At 42.1% G+C, this 19,398-nt stretch overlaps 1 protein-coding gene across 6 annotated transcripts in view; it reads right to left on the reverse strand.

Annotated features, from left to right (window-relative positions):
* Window positions 1-19,398, reverse strand: part of ZDHHC3 (zinc finger DHHC-type palmitoyltransferase 3) — a 118,084-nt gene that overhangs the window by 17,141 nt on the left and 81,545 nt on the right. For 5 of the 6 annotated variants that reach the window (XM_058182080.1, XM_058182074.1, XM_058182077.1 and 2 more), the window contains one exon: window positions 14,947-17,116. In XM_058182080.1, the coding sequence (XP_058038063.1) occupies window positions 16,877-17,116 (240 nt within the window). In that variant the 3' untranslated portion in view covers window positions 14,947-16,876. Of the gene's footprint in view, window positions 1-14,946; window positions 17,117-19,398 lie in introns of those variants that run through there. The other variant, XM_058182079.1, reaches the window with a different exon arrangement.

Genomic DNA, 19,398 nt, shown 5'->3' on the forward strand with positions numbered 1-19,398 from the left:
AGGCCTTGCCGGCCCTCCTCCTCCCTTTGGGTGGGTGCCAGGGAGGGAGAGGGCCCAGGAGAAGCAGGCCTTGCCAGGTCTTCTCCCTAACTTTCTGAATCATCCGAGTCCGAGTCCAGGAACCTGGGTCACAAAAAAGGCCTCTCTGACCCCCTGAAATACCTCATGCTCCTCACAATTGCTTCCCCCACCCACCCAATCTGCTGCGCCGTGTCACCATGCGAAGATATAGCAAGCTGTCTCCTCTCCAACCTTTCAGCCATACGTGCCCCTCTGGAGCTCCATTTTGACATGTGCAGGCTTTGTCTGGCACTTTACAGCCCAAAATGGAGCTGCAGAGGCGCCTCCATCCCTCCAAAGCTTCATTTTGTGCTGCAAAGTGCCAGAAAAGACCTGTGCACACCAAAAAGAAGCTTTGGAGAGGCACAGCCATCACTCCAAAGCTCCATTTCAGGGGTGAAATGCTTCCGGTTCGGACTGGATCACCTGATGGCAGGCTGTTCGGAGAACCGGTAGTAAAAATCCCTCCCCCCTCATGCCCAGTTGAGCTGCACGATCATCAGAGGTTTTTTGTTTTACTTTTAAAATCATTTTTTCTTCGGCCTAAAAAAATGCTTTTAAAAGTAAAAAACCCCACCTCTGATGATTGTGTGGCTCATCTGGGATCGTCAGAGCCTTTTAAAAGCATTTTTTCTACAATCTCTTCGGCTTAAAAAATGCTGTTAAAAGGCTCTGATGATCCCAGCTGAGTTGTCTGATCATCAGAGGCTTTTTTTTCTTTTAAAGGCAAAAAAAATGCTTTTAAAAGAAAACAAAAGCCTCTGACGGTCAGGCAACTCAGCTGGGATCATCAGAGCCTTTTAAAAGCATTTTTAACAACCTATTTGGCCGAAGTTCCAGATGAGGCCTGCGCATGCCAAAACAGAGCTTAGGAGAGGCATGTCCACCCCTCTAGAGCTCCGTTTGGGCTGCAAAGTGCCAGACAAGACCTATGCACACCAAAACGGAGCTTTGGAGCGGTGCAGCCATACCTCTGAAGTTCCACTTTGGGCTGCAAAGTGCTCCCGCCTCTCCAAAGCTTCATTTTGCACTGCAAAGTGCGGGACGAGGCTTGCGTATGCCAACAAGAGGTCTAGAGGAGTAGGCGTGTCCCTCCGAAGGTCCGTTTTATGGAGCAAAGTTGCAGATGAGGCCTGTGTATGCTAAAACAGAGCTGTGGAGCTCCCTTTTGGGCTGCAAAGGCTTTTTGCAAAGATGGCAAAAGGCTTTGCAAATGGAGGGAAAGCTTCAATGTTTTAGGCCTTCACTCTATTTGTAATTTGCCTTTTGCTGCAGATCTTGTCAAGGCTCCATTTGCAGAGAAAAGAGGTGTAAAGCATGGTGAGACAAGGACAGAGCAATAGCGTGAGATAGAGCGAACAAATGAGAAGGAGCAAGAGCAAAAGACCAGAGAGAAATAAGAACCACGAGACCAAGACCTATATACATATGACAGGAATGGAAATTGAAACTAAGATGTTGTCAATCAGCATAAATGGATTGAATTTTTCTATGAAGAGGAAATTTTTTTTACATGCCTACAAAAATTAAATTAGATGTAATTTGCCTCCAAGAAGTTCATATTAAAACCCAACATAGTAAACTATTGGAATACTCCAAGATTTGGGAAATTATATTTTTCATTAGGAAAACAAAAGAAAAGACGAGTGATTTTATATATCTAGGAAACAATAAATGCTAAACAAATCTATACAAATGAAGAAGGGAAAATTTTGATGGTGGAGTTAGCAATAAACCAAAAAGATACTTTTTTTTTCTCATAATTTTTTTTTGGAAAATAAACCATATACAAAACATTTTTGAACAAGTTATCAGTCAGGTATATAATTTAACATAATTCAAATTTCACCCCCCCCCCGCATTGTATCATTTATCCAATCTCTTTCCCTCTTAATATTTTATTATTTGCACATTTCTATCGTAAAATCTGTTCCTTCCCCCATCCTGAAATAGTGTTAAATCAAGTCTAATCCCCATATTTTTTATCCCCTTTCTTGCCCTTCCCTTCTTCATTAAAATATTTATCTCCAACACAATTTCCTTCAATCATCATCTATAATCGTTACATTCCACAAAATATAACAATAATTGTACCTAGTTTCATCAAAAAGAAAAAAAACCTATAACAAAATAAAATAAAATAAAAGACAAAATAAAATCTAAAGAAATTTTCTCTTACATTTCATCGATTTCAAAAAGATCTCCCATCACCAATAACAATTTCCAAATTATTCATTCTTAATAAAAGAGCAAAATAAAAAAGAGCAAACATTTCTTATTATTCAAAGAAAAAATTCATGCTTATATTTCAAATATTCTATTGGGAGTTTTATCTTAACTTGTTTCAATTTCATTATTTATGCTTAGAAAATTTCAAAATAAAAGAAACAAAATAAAATCTAAAGGAATTTTCTCTTACATTTCATCAATTTCAAAAGAATCTCCCATCACCAATAACAATTTCCATTATACATTTGTAATAAGAGCAAATTAGAAAAAAGCAAACATTTCTTATTATTAAAAAAAAATTCCATACTTATATTCAAATATTCTGTTGGAAGTTTTATCCTAAATTATTTCAATTTCATTGCTTATGCTTTAAAAATTTCATATTTTCTTAATCTAAATTCCTTAACACTCCTTTCCCTCTATTCTCATTTATTTTTAATATCATACTTTTATATTCTTCACTAGAATTGCTGCTAGCTACTCTTGTTTTTAAAACATTGTTAATATTCCAATTCTGTAGTTATCTCTTGCATTCTTGCTTAAATGTCATTTGAGTCTCTGCTTATTCTTTGATGTTATTGTTATGTCCTCCTGGCCTCTGTCCGAACGATGGCTTAATTAGCCGGCTCTTATCAGCTCTGGCAGCAAAAGAGCCAGCATCTGCCAAGAGCCCTCGTTAGCTGCCAAGACGCTGGTGAGTCACAACCTTCAGCTCTAGTCAATCCGTGGATTTGCCTGATACAAAGAGAGACACCAGCTCTTGCTGCCTTTTATATCCTGTGGGGTGTGGCTCCATGACTCAGCACTTCCTAGGCCTGCCCCTCCCCTGCTTCTGTTGTTCCCTTCTCTCCTGCCTATGAAACCTGGGATTGAGCTAAGCCTGATTGCTGTCTGCTGGGTCTGCAGGCGTGGCCTGGGGGGGGGGGGGAGTCAGGGGAAGGAGGCCTCGTTATCTCTTTCACTTGACCTGCTTCTGGCTCCTGGAGCTGATCCAGAGAGGCTAGTGCTTCCGAGGTAAGCCCTCACAGCCCTTCCCCCTCACTGTCCAAGTCAGTTTCTGGCAGCAGGCCTGGTTTCGAGTCAGTTTCTGGCAGCAGGCCCGGCTCCAAGGCACTTTCGGTCATGGGGCCAGGTTCGGGGGCGGGAGCCACAACAGTTATAAATCTTAAAGATCAGCCATCTGGTTACAAAGTCCTCTCTTAAGCTGTCTTGCAATCCCAAAGACATATCCATCTTCCTTGGAACTGTCCTGAGATCACAGAAACATTTCCATCTTGTATTTCTTCCTCTGCCTCTAGATGTCAGGCTTTAGTCTACAGTTACAATCCACAATTAGCAAAGCATCCATTTTGTTTCTATATCACCACACCTTTTCTTTGTTTCAAATTGTTTCCTTTTTTCCAGATTCGTCCCGTTGTAATAATTTCTTCATATTCCTTTAAATCGAAATTTATAGAGAATAGAGGAGCTTGGAGGTATTCAATTAAAATCAATTTAAAGTCTTCTTAAATCCTTTTTTTCTTACTTCTTCCTCTTACATATAATCAATAAAAATTCCAAAATTCTCCAAAGTCTGTTTTAGTTGTAAAAAAAACACACACCTTATTTTCCTCTATTTAATTGGGGCTCTAGACTTCAATTCCAAGCCCACTTTTGTCAGAATTTAGGTATTGTTTCATTTATTTCCTTTCATTTTCAGTTCCTGTTTAATTTAGCCGCTGTTTCACAATTATTCTTTTAAGGCTTGTGTCAAAATTACTCAAATTGCCTCTTCATGAGCTGGTATTAACTCACCCGGCTTCAATATCTTATTCAGTATTTGCACTTTATCCTCCTGTCCATTCTTGTGGCCGTCCCAACTTAGGGCAGCTGATGATGGCTGCAGTCCTCCTCGCTGGGTCAAGGGAAAAAAGCCAGAGCTGCAGGGAATTTGCAACTTCCCTGTTCGTTCTGGTGGGTCCCTCATTCTTCACTGCCTCTGCGGGGCAGCTATGGTCCGAAACGGACCCCCATATTGAGGGGATTTTCGGCGCTCACCCCGGAGCTTTCAGGGTTTGCAACCATTCTGTTGTGACGCTGGCCACACCTCCCAAAAAGATACTTCTGATAGTACCGTATTTTTCAGTGTATAAGATGCACTCCCCTGCCCCCCAAAAAGTGGGTGGGAATATCTGTGCACCTTATACAACAAATGTTGCTAAAGCCCCATCCACCCACCAGTCCCCACCCTTCGGCCTCTGCCTCCCAGCAATTTACCTCCTTGCAGCAAACAGCAAACAGACTGGTCAGCTTCAGCACAGCCTGATTTAGCCCAAGCAGCTGATTGGTGATCAGCCTCCCGGAATAGTGCCTATCAGCTGTTCCAGGCTGCAGGGATCGCTACCACTCATCACTGCCGTCACCACCCATCGCTGCTGCCACCTATCGCTGCCTCCACATGCCCCATTTTCGGCCTCTGCCACCCCATTTTTGGCCTGTGCGTGTCTCATTTTTGGCCTGTTCCAGATGACAGGGATAGATGGTGGCGGTGGGGGGGGGGATAAGTGGTGGCAGTGATCCCCTCCGCCTGGAACGGGCCGAAAACAAGACACACAGAGACCAAAAACAGGGCATGCGGAGGTGGCAATAGGCTGCAGCAGCTATGGGCGCGACAGGCGTTGGCGATCCCCACAGCTTAGAACTGCTGATAGGTGGTATTCCAGGAGGCTGATCCAACTGCCAATCAGCTGCTTGTGCTAAATCAGGCTGTGGTGAAGCTGACCAGGCTGTTTGCTGTTTACTGCAAGGAAGTAAATTGCTGGGAGCTGAGGCAGATTTTTTCCCCTTGTTTTCGTCCCCAAAAGCTAGATACATCTTATACTTTGGAGTGTCTTATAGTCCAAAAAATTACAGTAATTTATGCACAAAACAATAAACAAGAAGAATTTTATAAAAAATTACACAAGAAGATAACTGAAATGGACTATGAGAATATATGCATGAGAGGAGATTTTAATGTAATTCTAGATACAAAACTTGACTACTAAATTACCAAAGAAGGTAAAAAAGTAAAGAGGACTGTTCCTGGGGCCTTTTTTTTAAATGGCAGAAGAAACAGGTATACAGGATACACGGAGAGAAATAAATCCATAGAAAAATCAGTCTACAGTTTACTCAACTAGACACTAATCATGGTCCAGAATTGATATGATATAGATGTCCCCAGAATTGAGCAAAAATGTGCAAGAGATAGAGATAGAAACAATAGATAGAAACAAATATAAGGGCTGATCATAATCCCATAAAAGTGAGTTGGAAAGAACAAAAGAAAAGGGTAAGCTAGATGCTGAATCAATCAATATAAGATAAAGAACATATTAAAACAATAGAAAAAGAAATGGAATTCTTCTTCAAAGTGAAAAGAAAAGAAGAGACCTCATTACAAAATGTATGGGATGCAGCAAAAGTATATGTTAGGTGGTTAGCTATAACTTACACAGTGAGAAAAAGTAAGAAGAAATAATATCAACAGTTTCAAACAAGAGTATAAAAGACTTGAATCTGATTTACAAAAAGAATCACAGAAAATTTTTTTAGAAACCCAATAGAAATAATAAAACACAAATTAAATGTTATGAAAAAAGAAGAATTGGCACAACAAATTAAAAGACCAAAACAATTTTTTTTGAAAATGCCAATAAATTAGGAAGATGGCCATCTTATAAACTGAAAAAGGAGAAAGAGAAGAAACTGATAAACAAATTGTAAGATGAGAAGAGAGTTTTACAGTATCAAAATGAGAGTAAAAAGAAAATAATTCAGAAGTTATATAGAAAATTATATGACCAAGAAAAAGTTTCAGAGGAAAAAATATTGCAATATTTGGGAAAAGCGGAATTACCAAAGGTATCTGAAATGGTGAAAACTATGTTAAATGAAAAAATGATGATGATGGAATTGATAGAGGAAATTAAAAGACAAAAAAATGACAAAACACCAGGGCCAGACAGACTGCTGGCAGAACTTTACAAACATCTACAAGATGTATTCAGTTTACCAATGTTAGAGGTTTACAATGAAGCACTGTCAGAAGCTAAGATACCAAACACTTGGATGGAAGCAAATAGTTGCATATTGCAGGGCTGCACGCCCTCGACCTCCTTCTCAGCAGACTCACCTTCTTTCCTCCTAGCCAGATCTACTGCTTGAAATATGATGCACTTTTTTTTGCCTCTGCACACCCCATTTTTGGAATCGGGAAGGGGATTGCAGGTCTGCCACCCGAAAATGCTTTCCTTTGGAATCAGGATACATTCCAAAGACAGTTTCCTTCCCAATTCCAAAGGAATATTTTCAGGCAGCAGACCCGTGATCCCCTTCCTGATTCCAAAAATGGGGTATGCAGAGGCAAAAAGTGCATTGCGTTTTAGGTGGCGGATCTGGCCAGGAGGAAAGAGAAGGTGAGTCTGCTGAGGAGGAGGAGGAGGGCGCGCGGCTCTGCAGTGTGCAATGGGAATGGGCGTTGGCTTACCTGATACGCCCCTTCTAGGAGAGGGGGAAACGGCGGTCAGGTTGGGGAAAATCCTCTGGCTTGCCGTAGGACCGAGTCTGCAGAATTCTTATTTAGCTCCGCCTCCTGCAGCCTCTTCCAGCTTTTCGGCGAGAACTGTGCAGACTGGAGTGTCGTGCTGAAATGACAAAGAATTAGTGCTCCCCCACCCCAACGGTTCCGATCCCCAGTCGGCCGATTACAAAGGGAAGGACTGACCGCCGTTTCCCCCTCTCCTAGAAGGGGCGTATCAGGTAAGCCAACGCCCATTCTCAATGTCGGGGGAAACGGCGGTCAGGTTGGGGACATACCCAAGCTAGAAGACCATCGGGTGGGAGAAGGCCGACTGAACCATGATGCCTCATGCCGAATCCTCGTGAATTGCCTGGAGTACCCGTCAACCGAATGACGCGTCCGAAGCTGCGTAGGAGTCAAGTCGATAATGACGGATGAAGGCCGTTGGATTGGACCAAGCTGCAGCTCGACAGATCTCGTCGAGAGAAGCGTGAGTGGCCCAAGCCGCCGAGGTAGATGCACTCCTGGTGGAGTGTGCCGATACATTGCGAGGAGCCTGAGTAGATTGTCCTTCATATGCTTTGATGATAGTTGCCCTAATCCATCTGGACAAAACCGACTTGGTTACTCTCAATCCCATGGAAGATGGTTGGAACGACACAAAGAGTGATTCAGTTCTCCTAATTGATTCTGTACGACTGATGTAGATTTTCAAGGCCCGGCGAACGTCAAGGGTATGCCAGATGAATTCCTGAGGACGTTGAGGATTCGGGCAGAAGTTAGGCAGGACGAGCTCTTGTGACCGATGGAAAACAGTATTGACTTTAGTAAGGAACGTAGGATCGAGCCGCAGAACAACCCTGTCCTTGTGAAATATACACAGGTCTTTTCGGATGGATAGTGCCGAAAGTTCAGATACCCGACGGGCCGAAGTGATGGCCACCAGAAAGGAAACCTTGAAAGATAAGTATCGAATTGGTGCCTCCCTCAATGGTTCAAATGGACTCCTGGTCAGAGAAGATAGAACCTTGTGTAAACTCCAGGAAGGGAATCTATGAACCACCGGTGGTCTCAAGTTGGTGGCCCCCCGGAGAAAATCCCGCAGGAGAGGTTCTCTAGATAGGGAATGATGAGATCCACAAGTAAGGATCGATGATATAGCTGCCAATTGTCGCCTCAAGGTGTTTGGTGAAAGTCCAGCCTTGAAACCATCGTGGAGGAATTCCAGAACATGTACTACGGATGCAGAAGTAGCCGATCTGGACCGAGCCTCACACCAGGCCACGAATATCCGCCAGGTGGCTTGATAGATGCGAGAAGTGGAATCGCGACGGGCCGCTTGAATAGTTGGGATGATGCTGGTAGGAACCTGAGCCTTCTTTAAGATGATCCGCTCAACCTCCAGACGGTTAGGCAGAGCCATTGTGGATCCGGATGTTGGATGGGACCCTGGTGAAGCGCCACTCTGCAGTCTGGTATCCTCCATGGATCCTGCACCGACAGTGCCAGGAGATCTGCAAACCACGGTCTCCTGGGCCAATAGGGGGCAACAAGTATCAGTTCGGATCTCTGGTCCAGTAACCTGCGGATTACCCTGGGAATCAGGGGGAGAGGAGGGAAGGCATAGAGAAGGCCCTGAGGCCAAGGGCTGCGTAAAGCATCCACCGCTTCCGCTCCACGGGACGGGAACCGTGTGAAGTACCGCGGAAGTTGATGGTTGTAGGTGGAAGAAAATAGGTCTACTTGAGGGAGGCCAAACCTGGCCGACAGATCGTTGAACAACGAAGGTGCCAGAGCCCATTCCGATTGATCGATGGTATTCCGACTCAGAGAATCGGCCATGATGTTGGTAACCCCCGAAATGTGGTCGGCCTTCAGTGAGGCAAGATGAGCCTCCGCCCAAAGGCCTAGTCGGAAAGCCTCCTGAAGAAGAGAACGAGAATGCGTGCCGCCCATACGATTCACGTGGGCCTTGGCCGTAGTGTTGTCCGTTAAAATCAGAATGTGTTGACCGGTGACGAGTGTCGAGAATGCTTGGAGTGCTTGGAAAATAGCTCGTAGCTCCAGGAAATTGATGCTGCGTTGAGCTTCGAGTTCCGACCATTGGCCCTGAGCCAGGTGTGATTCCAAATGTGCCCCCCAGCCAAAGAGGCTGGCATCCGTGGTGATGGTCAACCGGGGTGGTTCCCTGAAGCAGGTTCCCCGGAGAATGGCCGTTGAAGTCCACCATTCCAGAGACTCCCGAACGTCCTGGGGAAGAATCACTGTCCTGGAGGAAGAGCTGACGTGATTTCGCTGGTGCGGAAGGAGCATCCACTGCAGAGGCCTGCTATGGAGACGAGACCACGGAATAATGTCATAGGTGGATACCATTTTTCCCAGCAGCTGAGATAACAGAATCAAGGGGGTAGGACCTACCCACTGACAATGGGTCGCCAGGTTGGAGAGGCTGTTACGCCTGTCCTCAGAGAGAAAAACCATAGAATTTTCCGTGTCAATTACCACCCCCAAATGAACAATGCGGGAGGATGGTGAAAGGTGGCTTTTGTTCCAATTTATGGAGAAACCATGATCTTGTAAGATCTGGACAGTAGTGGCCACATCTCTCTCCGCTGATGATATCGAAGATGACATGATCAAGATATCATCAAGGTAGGCCTGAAGCCTAATGGGGGTGGAGCGGATGTGGGCAAGGAGGGCCGATAAAATTTTTGTGAAAACTCTAGGGGCAGAGGACAGCCCGAAAGGCAATGCCCTGTATTGATAGTGCCGCCCTCGATAACAAAACCGAAGGAATCTACGGTGAGAAGAAAGTATGGGGATGTGGAGGTATGCCTCAGTTAAGTCAATTGAAGATAGGAGGTCACCCGGACGGATACATTCTAAAATAGTCCGAAGTGAATGCATTTTGAATTTGTGGTAAATGATGTAACGATTAAGGGCCTTCAAATCAAGAATCGCCCTCCATCCCCCCGAAGTCTTACTGACTACGAATAGCCGGGAATAAAATCCCTGACCTCTTTGATCAAGAGGTACGGGTTGAATAGCCCTTATGGAAACCAGGTGGTTGATGGCCTCTGCAACCAGAGATCTGGAGATAGCATTGCGAGATACGGGGCAGCGTAAAAAGGTGTTCGGGGGAATGGATTGAAATTCAAGAGAGAGACCAAATTTTATGGAGTTTTTGACCCAATTGTCAGAAGTCGAGTTATCCCATTGAGCCGAAAAAAATTTAAGGCGAGCGCCAATGGGGGGATTAAAAGAAGACTCATTTGGTGCGTCTGAATCCCCTCCCCCTTCCCCCCCGAAATGGCTTCCTGTTAGAGTATCTAAACCCCTGTCTGACCTGCCCATCTCGAGCCTGAGACCCTCTAGATGGCAGGTAGGGAAAACTTCCTGAATCAAGTGAACGAAAGGGCTGAGGCCGAAAGTATGGCTGTTGGCGAATTTCTCCTCTTCTAGATAACGATGGAAGTATCTTCCGCTTATCCTTGGTCTCTATCACGATGGGATCCAGGGAGGCTCCAAAGAGACTGGTTCCTGAGAAGGGAGAGGATGCTAGACGCCATTTGCTTCTGGTGTCTGCTTGCCAGTGCCTGAGCCAAAGCAGTCGACGTGAGGAGACGGCAGAGCCAATGGCTTTTGCTGAAAATTTAATTGCATTAAGTGAGGCATCTGCTGAAAATTCTAAAGCGGCTACTATTTTATTTATGTCCTGATGGGATCTGAGATCTGATGAAGGGATCCTGCTCTGCAGCTGTTTGATCCATAAAAGAGCAGATCTGCTGAAAAATGAGGATGCAGTGGAAGCTCTGACAGCCCAGGCTGAAGATTGATGACAATTAACAATCGTACGGGCCGCACGTTTCTCCTCCGGCCGAAGGGATTCATCTGCCTGGCCAGCAAGATGGGAGGAGGTTGTCAAAGCTACCACAGGCGCGTCCACTGAGGGCACTTGCAACAACTTGTCCAGATCCTGAGCCACATTGTAAAATCTCTTGTCCATGGAACTTGGATTGGAGCCAGAACCTGGAGTCTGTAGCTGGCGCTCGACGACATCGAGGAAGAGTTTAGGAGCAGGGATAATTTCCGAAGCCACCGTGGGTTGGGCAAACAGATGACCCGAAGGGTCTTGTGGGGATTGGGTCGTAGGGGCAGAAGTAGAGACTCCTAGTCCCGTAGAGGTTTGTGCTTTGTATAGTAATGATCTAAAAAGATGTGGCTTAAACAACCCCACAAAGGAAGGTTGATCTGGGGCTAAACCCACATCGTCAGAGAGGGCCAGTTCACCCTCCTCCTCATCAGAAAAAGCTTCTTGACTGTATGAATTCAGTGAATGCTCCTGGGCCTGCCCTCTAGTGGCCGCCTCTGCCGGAAGATCTGACCTCAGGGATGAATGTTTTACTGAATGATAATTTGGTTGACCACCTGTAGAACCCTGATGGAGACACTGAGCCATCCCTTGCTTGATGGCTTCTGAGATATACATCCCAAATGAATCTGGCAGCTGCAATATTGGTTGTTGTGACATGAGAGGAGCATTTGCTATTATAGGTTGAGCCATCATGGGTAGGCTATTAGTCGCAGTATTAATGCTGGTACTTTGCTGGGATGAAGATGGTAGAGCTTGAAAAAGGGTTGGTGCTACCCCAGATGGGCCCTGAAATTCCTGAGGCAGAGGAACAGTAGTAACTAGGTGACCGGAGGGCTGCTGATCAGAGCAAGGGGGCCCAGGGATAACAGGTAAAGCCTCAGCCTGAGATTGGAATAAGGTCTCCACTTGGGAGGAGGGGGGAAACCTCATGGATCCCGTGCGGTCAGGGGACCAGGCCCCTGTGTTTGAGAGAGGGGCAGGTAAGGAAGTTGGAGAAGTGATATCCACTATGTCTCCTGTGGGAACGACTACTTCCGAAATAGGCCTCACAGACTTGGTGGTCTTCTTTAGGGACTTGGATATAGCTTTCTCTAAGGCCTTGTGCCGGCGTTCCTCCGCTCGGGAACTAGGCTTTTGAATTTTAGCTTTTTTGTTGGTGGCTAGCAGTGTAGTAGGAGAGACCCCTGAGGGGCCCTCTCCCGGGTCGCTAAGATGGCGGTCTTGTCTCATGTCCCTAGGGCCTTTATTAGCTGCCGTGCCATTTTCGTCCGCCATTTTAAGGGGCCTCCCGCCAAAAATATCTGCCGAAGCTGAGGGCTTCCCGCCAAAATAAACTGCCAAAGTTGACGGGCAAATATCTTGAAAAGGAGTACTCACGACCTTATTAGCTTGAATGACTCCTTCCGAGGTTCCTTGAGTCTCCTGGAACCGCTAACAAAAAAGCTTGAGCCCAAAGCAGGATCGCTCGCCTCTAAGGCTGCTAACGCGATATCGCTAGGCTCGGAGATCCCCGGCGTCGTAATCGGCCGCCTTGCCAATGCGGCTGCTCTTAATCTTCTCTCGCTGAGTTGGAAATGGGCGGGAAAGAGAGAGAGAGAGAAAGCAGGGGCGTCCAAATCACTTGCCAAGGGGCTGCTAAAGCGATCGGCTGAAATAATCTCTTGAGGATCTCCACGCCCCGGCAAGCCGCTTGGAAGAGCGGCTGCCCCCTCGCTGAAATTTGATCCAGCGAGCCCTCTGGGAGCGCGTCGGGGCGAACCCGTGGTTGCTTACCCAGGAACTACCGGCAATAGATTATCGGATAGAGCCGGTCCTCAGCAGAATCCAGACAGCTTCGTTGTTAAAAAGGCAGATATTTGAACTTTATTCCTAGTTGTAGGTGAATGGAGAAAAGCACGACACTAGTGGTCCTGGCAAGGACCGAGTCGAAAAGCTGGGAGAGGCTGCAGGAGGTGGAGCTAAATAAGAATTCTGCAGACTCGGTCCTACGGCAAGCCAGAGGATTTTCCCCAACCTGACTGCCGTTTCCCCCGACATTGAGAAGGAAAGCATTTTCAGGCGGCAGATCCCCTCTCCGAATTCAAAACGGTTCCTGGTTCCGCACTGCACATTGCAGGGGAACTGGCTGCTGCCTGAAACACGGCTCTAAGAATTGCATTGGGGAATCGGGCCAACGGGCAGCGGTGGCTGGAAGGAGGGATGTTTCATTTTAGGAGCTCCTGCTCAGCTCCTGGACGTGGAGAGGGCTTAGACAGTGGCGGCGGTGGCTCCTCACATTGCTGGGGAATGAAATCGTTGTGACCATCGTCTGCCCTGAGCTGCCCTCTGGTCAGCCAGAAAGGTGATCAGTCGCAATCCGTGGCGCCCACCTTGTTTGCCAAAGCTGCCGGGCAGATTCCCCCCCCTCCCCGACCATCGTGAAGAGGTTTGTTCCTCAGGCTGTGCTCCAATTCTCCCTCCAGAGCATGTGAGGGTCTCTTCGGGGGAAAGTGAGTAGTTCTACAGATTGCAGGAGCACTCCAGTAAGTTTTCTGGAAAAGAACTTCTCAGTACTGGTAATCAACGCCCTCTTTTCCCCAGATGAGTCTCTGAGGCACTTCTTGCTTGCAGGAGAAAGAGGGTAGTGTAAAGGAGTGCCACCTTAAACCAAACCTCTGAGTAATTGAGAAAGAAAGCCGCACTTCTATAAAATAGAAAGGTCAATCCAGGCCAAGGAAGGAAAAAAGCCAGGCTTTCAACGCTTAGGGCTATAGGTAGGAAGACGGGGGCATCTTGGGAGCAGAGTCTTCGGTGCCAAGTCCCTCTTCTTTCCTCATGAAAATCATCCCCCACCCCACTCATTACAGTTAAATGCATGTAGAGTGATAAGGTTTGTTTTAAACAGATAAAAAGATCTGTGCTGCTCATTATAACTTCTGGGCCTCTGTGGCTCAGACTGGTAAGACAGTCTGTTATTAACACAGCTGCCTGCAATTACTGCAGGTTCTAGTCCCACCAGGCCCAAGGTTGACTCAGCCTTCCATCCTTTATAAGGTAGGTAAAATGAGGACCCAGATTGTTGGGGGCAATAAGTTGTATATAAATATACAAATAGGATGAAGACTATTGCTAACATAGTGTAAGCCGCCCTGAATCTTCGGAGAAGGGCAGGATATAAATGCAAATTTTAAAAAAAATTATCAAAATCAAGTGGAAGTGTGGACGTGGCTGATCTTGATGCTGATAGGCATAGGCAAAATTCTTTTTTTCTTGTTTTCCTCCCCAAAAATTAAGGTGTGTCTTATACTCCGGTGCGTCTTATACTCTAAAAAATAGGATACTTGTAAGGAAAACCTGTATAAAATGTTCTCTAGGTGTCATTTGTCACTGGCAAGACTAACAAATATGTTTTAAAATATGTCTGCATATGTCTTATTTTCACATGTGGTGGACTTGTTCAAAGGCAAAAAAAAATTTGGACAAAAATACATACATGGTTAAAGAAAATGATAAAGCAACATATAGATTGAAAACCAGAAATATTCTTGTTAGGTAGAAATATGTAAAGGGATTACATATTTAATAATACAAATGTTGAGAGCAGTGAGAATTGTACTTGCACATTATTGGAAAAATGAGAATACACCTGCAGATGAAAATATAATTAGAAAAATATTAGACTGTGCAGAGATGGATAGATTGACAATAATAAAAGATAAAGAAGAAACAGAATATTTTTAAAATGAAATCTATTTTATCAATGGTTAGATAAAAGAGGTAGAACTTAGAGGATGAAAGATTACTGATATGTATAAATGATGCAAGAATTTTATTATATATAAGCAATTATTATTATTATTATTATTATTATTATTGTTGTTGTTGTTGTTGTTGTAATTATTACTTTTACCAGTATTTTATTAATAGTTTGTATAAGCAAACTGATCCAAACAATTCAGTTTATTAAGTACTTATGTATTTTAAAGAGAAGAAAAAAAAATGTATAAACAAAACAAAAAAGAAAGTAAAGGATCTTTAGATCTTCCCACGGTGAATACAGTATCCACAGGCCTAGTGCCTATGAAGACCCAGTGTAGGGGAGGGGGGATTGGCAGGGCGAATGTTGCAGAGCTTCTGCATTGTTCATTCCTAAGGACACACAACTGAAGTGGTACATTCATAGTTTTGGGACTTTTGTAAACACTAGGGGGCACATAACTTTGAATGTTCACTAAGAGAATGCCCATATCCAAGAGATTACCTGTACTAGAAACCAGATGAAGTGGTTATTTACCCTGAGGATCTTCTTAGGCTCCAAAAGTATAATGCCAACATTCACTTAAGGAAGAAAGCCAAACAAAAATCTTTGGTTAAAAGCAGATTCATTTTAATATAGTATAAAAACATTTGGTTTCAGTTGGTAAAATAAAGCATTATAAAACAGACTTGATACAAATAAGGCACTTATTTAATATAGAAGTCTTTTAAAATTATTCCAGTTAAACCTCAGAATGTATCTTCCCACACTTTTTAATGCCATTTCCCTCCTTTTTTTCTATGAGATGCAAAGAGTCTGAAAACAAACAGAATCTAACATGTAGAAATGTATGTCTATGGAGATTCTCAATCATCCAGGTCATGGTTTTCCCAAAGGTGCTTTTCTAAAAGGCAACTTTTAAAAAACTGGACTTCCTTGGTTTTTTTCCTTGAAAACATTTTGCTTCTCATTCAAGAAGCTTCTTCAGTTCTGACTGAATAGGGCAGAAGAGAAGGAACGACCAAATAATGGCAAAGAATATAAATCCTTCCATTCCCCATCATTCAATCAGAATTGAAGAAGCTTCTTGAATGAGAAGCAAAATGTTTAAGAAAAAAAAAACCCCAAGAAAGTTGGAAAAGCACTTTGGGACATATAGAGATGTACAAATACAGAAAAGCCATGACCATATTACAGCCAACTAAGAGAGTTCACAAATGCAATCTCAAGTGAGCAGCAGCATAAGGCAGGTTTCTGTGATAGATTATAAAAGAATACAGACTATAAAAAGAGCACCAAATATTGAAATAAGATATTGAGCCCATTAGGGATTGGCCTTCATATTCCTAAATAATACAATCTTTTCTTAAAGCAGGATTCATTGGTCTCCTTTCCCAGAGATAATCCTCATTGCCAAACCACAATAGTGTTTTGCAGCACTGTTGTTTCTAGAGTTAAAATCAGTCTTGAAATATCTCCAACAACCCTGTCCATGGCATTTTATTTAAAATGTATTATATTGTATTGTAAACACTAAAGTTAATTGGTCTGTTTTTAATCTGTACAGAGAATTCACTCGTGGGCTTACCTCATCAACCAAATCCATGCAGTAAGACAACTAACTGCTGGAAATATCTATATTATCTTTCTCAATCATATACAAGCGCACACTTGAGGGACATGTGCATGAGCTTCCATTATGTACAGAAGAGAATCCCAGATGTGGAATTTTAAGAATTGCATGAACAAATCACACCGCTGCTAAAATTAGACCATTTGGACATTTGTAAATAAACCATCTAATGGCCTCTTTCAAAACAATGAAAGATTGATAACGTAATTTATCTTTTGTCTATAATTGCCCAACGAGGTCTTATAATTGCCCATCCCAAACTTTTTTGAGATAATCAATATGAGTTAATTTAAAAGTAGCCATTATGTATAACTTTTGTAGTTCTGCTTGCAATAGAATGATCATTTGTGGTACAAACAATAATTTAGGCTACATATATTATCTCCTAAAGAGACCACTTAAAATGATCACAATGAATTTCAGCAGGAATTTTATGGATTAGAATTATATTCCTGAATTTAGATTTTGGCCAGTCATTGAACCTTGAGAAAACATACTCCTCGTATTTAACTGGTTAAATCAACTTTGGCAATTTTCTCCTAAACAGCATTTTTATTGCACGTTTTTAGAAGCTGTCCCATCAAGATAATAGGTTAATTTTTCTGTAATGAAGTACAATTCTTGAAATATAATTAACCCATCACCAGTTAAATGTGTAGGAAAGTAGTTGCATTATTTTTGTTTAGTGAGGTCCTTAGCTAGAAGATGAAATATTCCATGGTTTTCTGCATCAGTGGTACCTTAAAGCTAACTGTCAAGTACACAAATATGGAAAGAACAAATTTGTAAAGATGTTTTATATTAATCACTTAATACTTCCACAACCATCATTGGATCATAAAGTGGTTCAAAGGCTTCTTGCACAACCATCTCCGATCGAGCAACTGTTGCAGTCCCAGCTGGTGGAGTCTTCTTGCAATTCAGGTCTGAAAAGGGACTGAACCATCGCAGTGAAAAATTACCCCCAAAAGCCAATTTCATCCCTTCCCAGCTGCTTGCTTTTTCCCAGGTTGGCTGCTCTTTTTTAAGCTGTTCTATACCCTGCAGAAGACAAAACAGTTTACATTTATTCATTAAAGGAACAAGGAACACTGTTACAATGTGATGAATAATAACCTAAATAATTTAAGGAATTTACTGAACGTAGATAGAGAAAAAATATGAATCTATAATGCTCTTCAGCCGTTAATAAGAAACCAAAGAGTATCACATCAGAAAAATATTGGAAAATATTTATCTGCACCTAGTGCAGATATTTTAGATTAACAGGTGCCAAATAAAAATCTGATGAATGTCTACCCATAATTCCCTAAGATACCTTAGTTATATCTCATAATTTTTCTGATTAGGATTACATAAATTTCATTCTAGAATTTAAAGGCTAGTATTTTTGTGATACTTTGTACCTTGCTTTTTTCCCCTTAAAATAATTTGTGTTGATTCTACACAGGACTTTTATTGTACAATTGCTATGCTTTAATGGAATTGTAAAAGGACTCGGGTTATGCCATCTTTAACTTCTAAACCTCCCATTTCCCCATCCACCTTTTCTTTACACAGAATATCATTTGGAAGAAAGACAAAAGAGCTGCCCCATGGGTTTGATCTCTAGAATTCTCATCTGAAAATGAGAATTCAATAGTCAGCTCAATTTTTAAAAATCTAGCAATAATTTTATTATTATAATTATAAATTATAATTTATAAATAAAAATATTATAAATATTATTATAAAACATTGCAAATTAAATAAGCAGCAGTTCTGAAGAAAAAAAGGCGTTTTTAGATTAAGTATGGATCTTGCATAATTGTTAATTTGTTTAAGAAGCTCTTTGCTCACGTGTGACATAACAAAAGGAATACATTTTCACTGCATGAAGTTTTCATTTAAAAAAATATTAATAGGAGAGAAAAATTACAAGTGAGATCAAAACTATTTAAAGAAATTAAATATTAAATTCACTTTAAGAATTTAATCAACTAAATTTAAAAGTTCTAGTAACTTTTAACTAAAGATAAGTTTTCATAAAACTATGGTCAACAAAACATCATTTCAGAATTAGCAAGATGAGAAGTAATGTCTATGAGACAAGATCCATAGGTACAGTTTAAACTTGCATATACAGCCAATCCCATGTCCTCTTTTCAACATTCAGAAACTTCAATAAGCAAAAATTATTTGCACATACTAATAGATGTGCAAGTCTATGGAAACTATATCTAATCTTTCAAATGTATACTCTAAGATCAAGACTATGTTTTAATTTTAAGGCAGTTTCCTGTGTTCTAAGGCTAAAATTATAGAATTATAGAGATCAAGGTGGGAAAAAACTATTTCCAAAGCAATATATTAATGTAACTTTTTTACATTTAAAATACCCACTGAAATGAAACACATTGATCTAAAGTTAACACATTAAGCCAGAGGAGGTTTTCTTTTATAAATACATTTCTAAGTGATCCCTTCCAAGAACAGCCTTCTGATTTTATTAAAAGCTTTTCCAGAAGATTTCAGAATGCAAGTAAAATGAGACACATTACTGTCATGTTTAAACGGTGATTAAGGCGGCAGTTTTAATTATAAAAAATGTATGGCGATTCAAAACTTGGGAAAATAGCATTGGTAATTTGAGACAATAGGAAAAATAACATCTTTTATCAATTTATTTTGCCACTGACTACATAGGTTCATTTGCAACTCACAATAGAACATTCAAACAGAAAATGTAAGCATTGGAGAATCAGTACAATGTGCATCATTTTTTATATTGAATTCAGTAAGATGCTGCAACTACAAAATGTTCCTCTGATTTCATTCTAGATGTAAGGTTCCTATTCCTCTTTTAGGTTTATTACAGAAAAAACCAGATCCATCTGTGCAATCAGTCACCAACTTGACGTTTTGATCTGGATGCCCTTGATCAGTGCTGGGATTCAAGTAATTTAACAACTGGTTCTCTGCCCTAATGATTTCTTCCAACAATCAGTTTGCCAAACTGCTCTGAAAGTTAACAACCGGTTCTCCCGAAATGGTGCAAACTGGCTGAATCCCTCCACTGCCCTTGATCCCATGTTTTGAATTTTATGAATCAATGCTATGATTTCCTGTAGGTGAGATTTCCCTGTTAAATGTGGAAATGCTACAATTATATTTTAGAAATCCAAAAACTTTAAAGGATCTATTTGAGTATGTTAGTTTCTGGGCAACCCCCAATGTTGTACTTTCAAAAATGAGTGCTATGAAATATCATAAATCTGCATAAATCAGCATTAGGTTTATTATGATCTAGTAATAAACTAGTAGGGGCCATACTACAAAAAGTG

The sequence above is a fragment of the Ahaetulla prasina genome, chromosome 4, assembly GCF_028640845.1.
Source record: "Ahaetulla prasina isolate Xishuangbanna chromosome 4, ASM2864084v1, whole genome shotgun sequence".
NCBI lineage: Eukaryota > Metazoa > Chordata > Lepidosauria > Squamata > Colubridae > Ahaetulla > Ahaetulla prasina.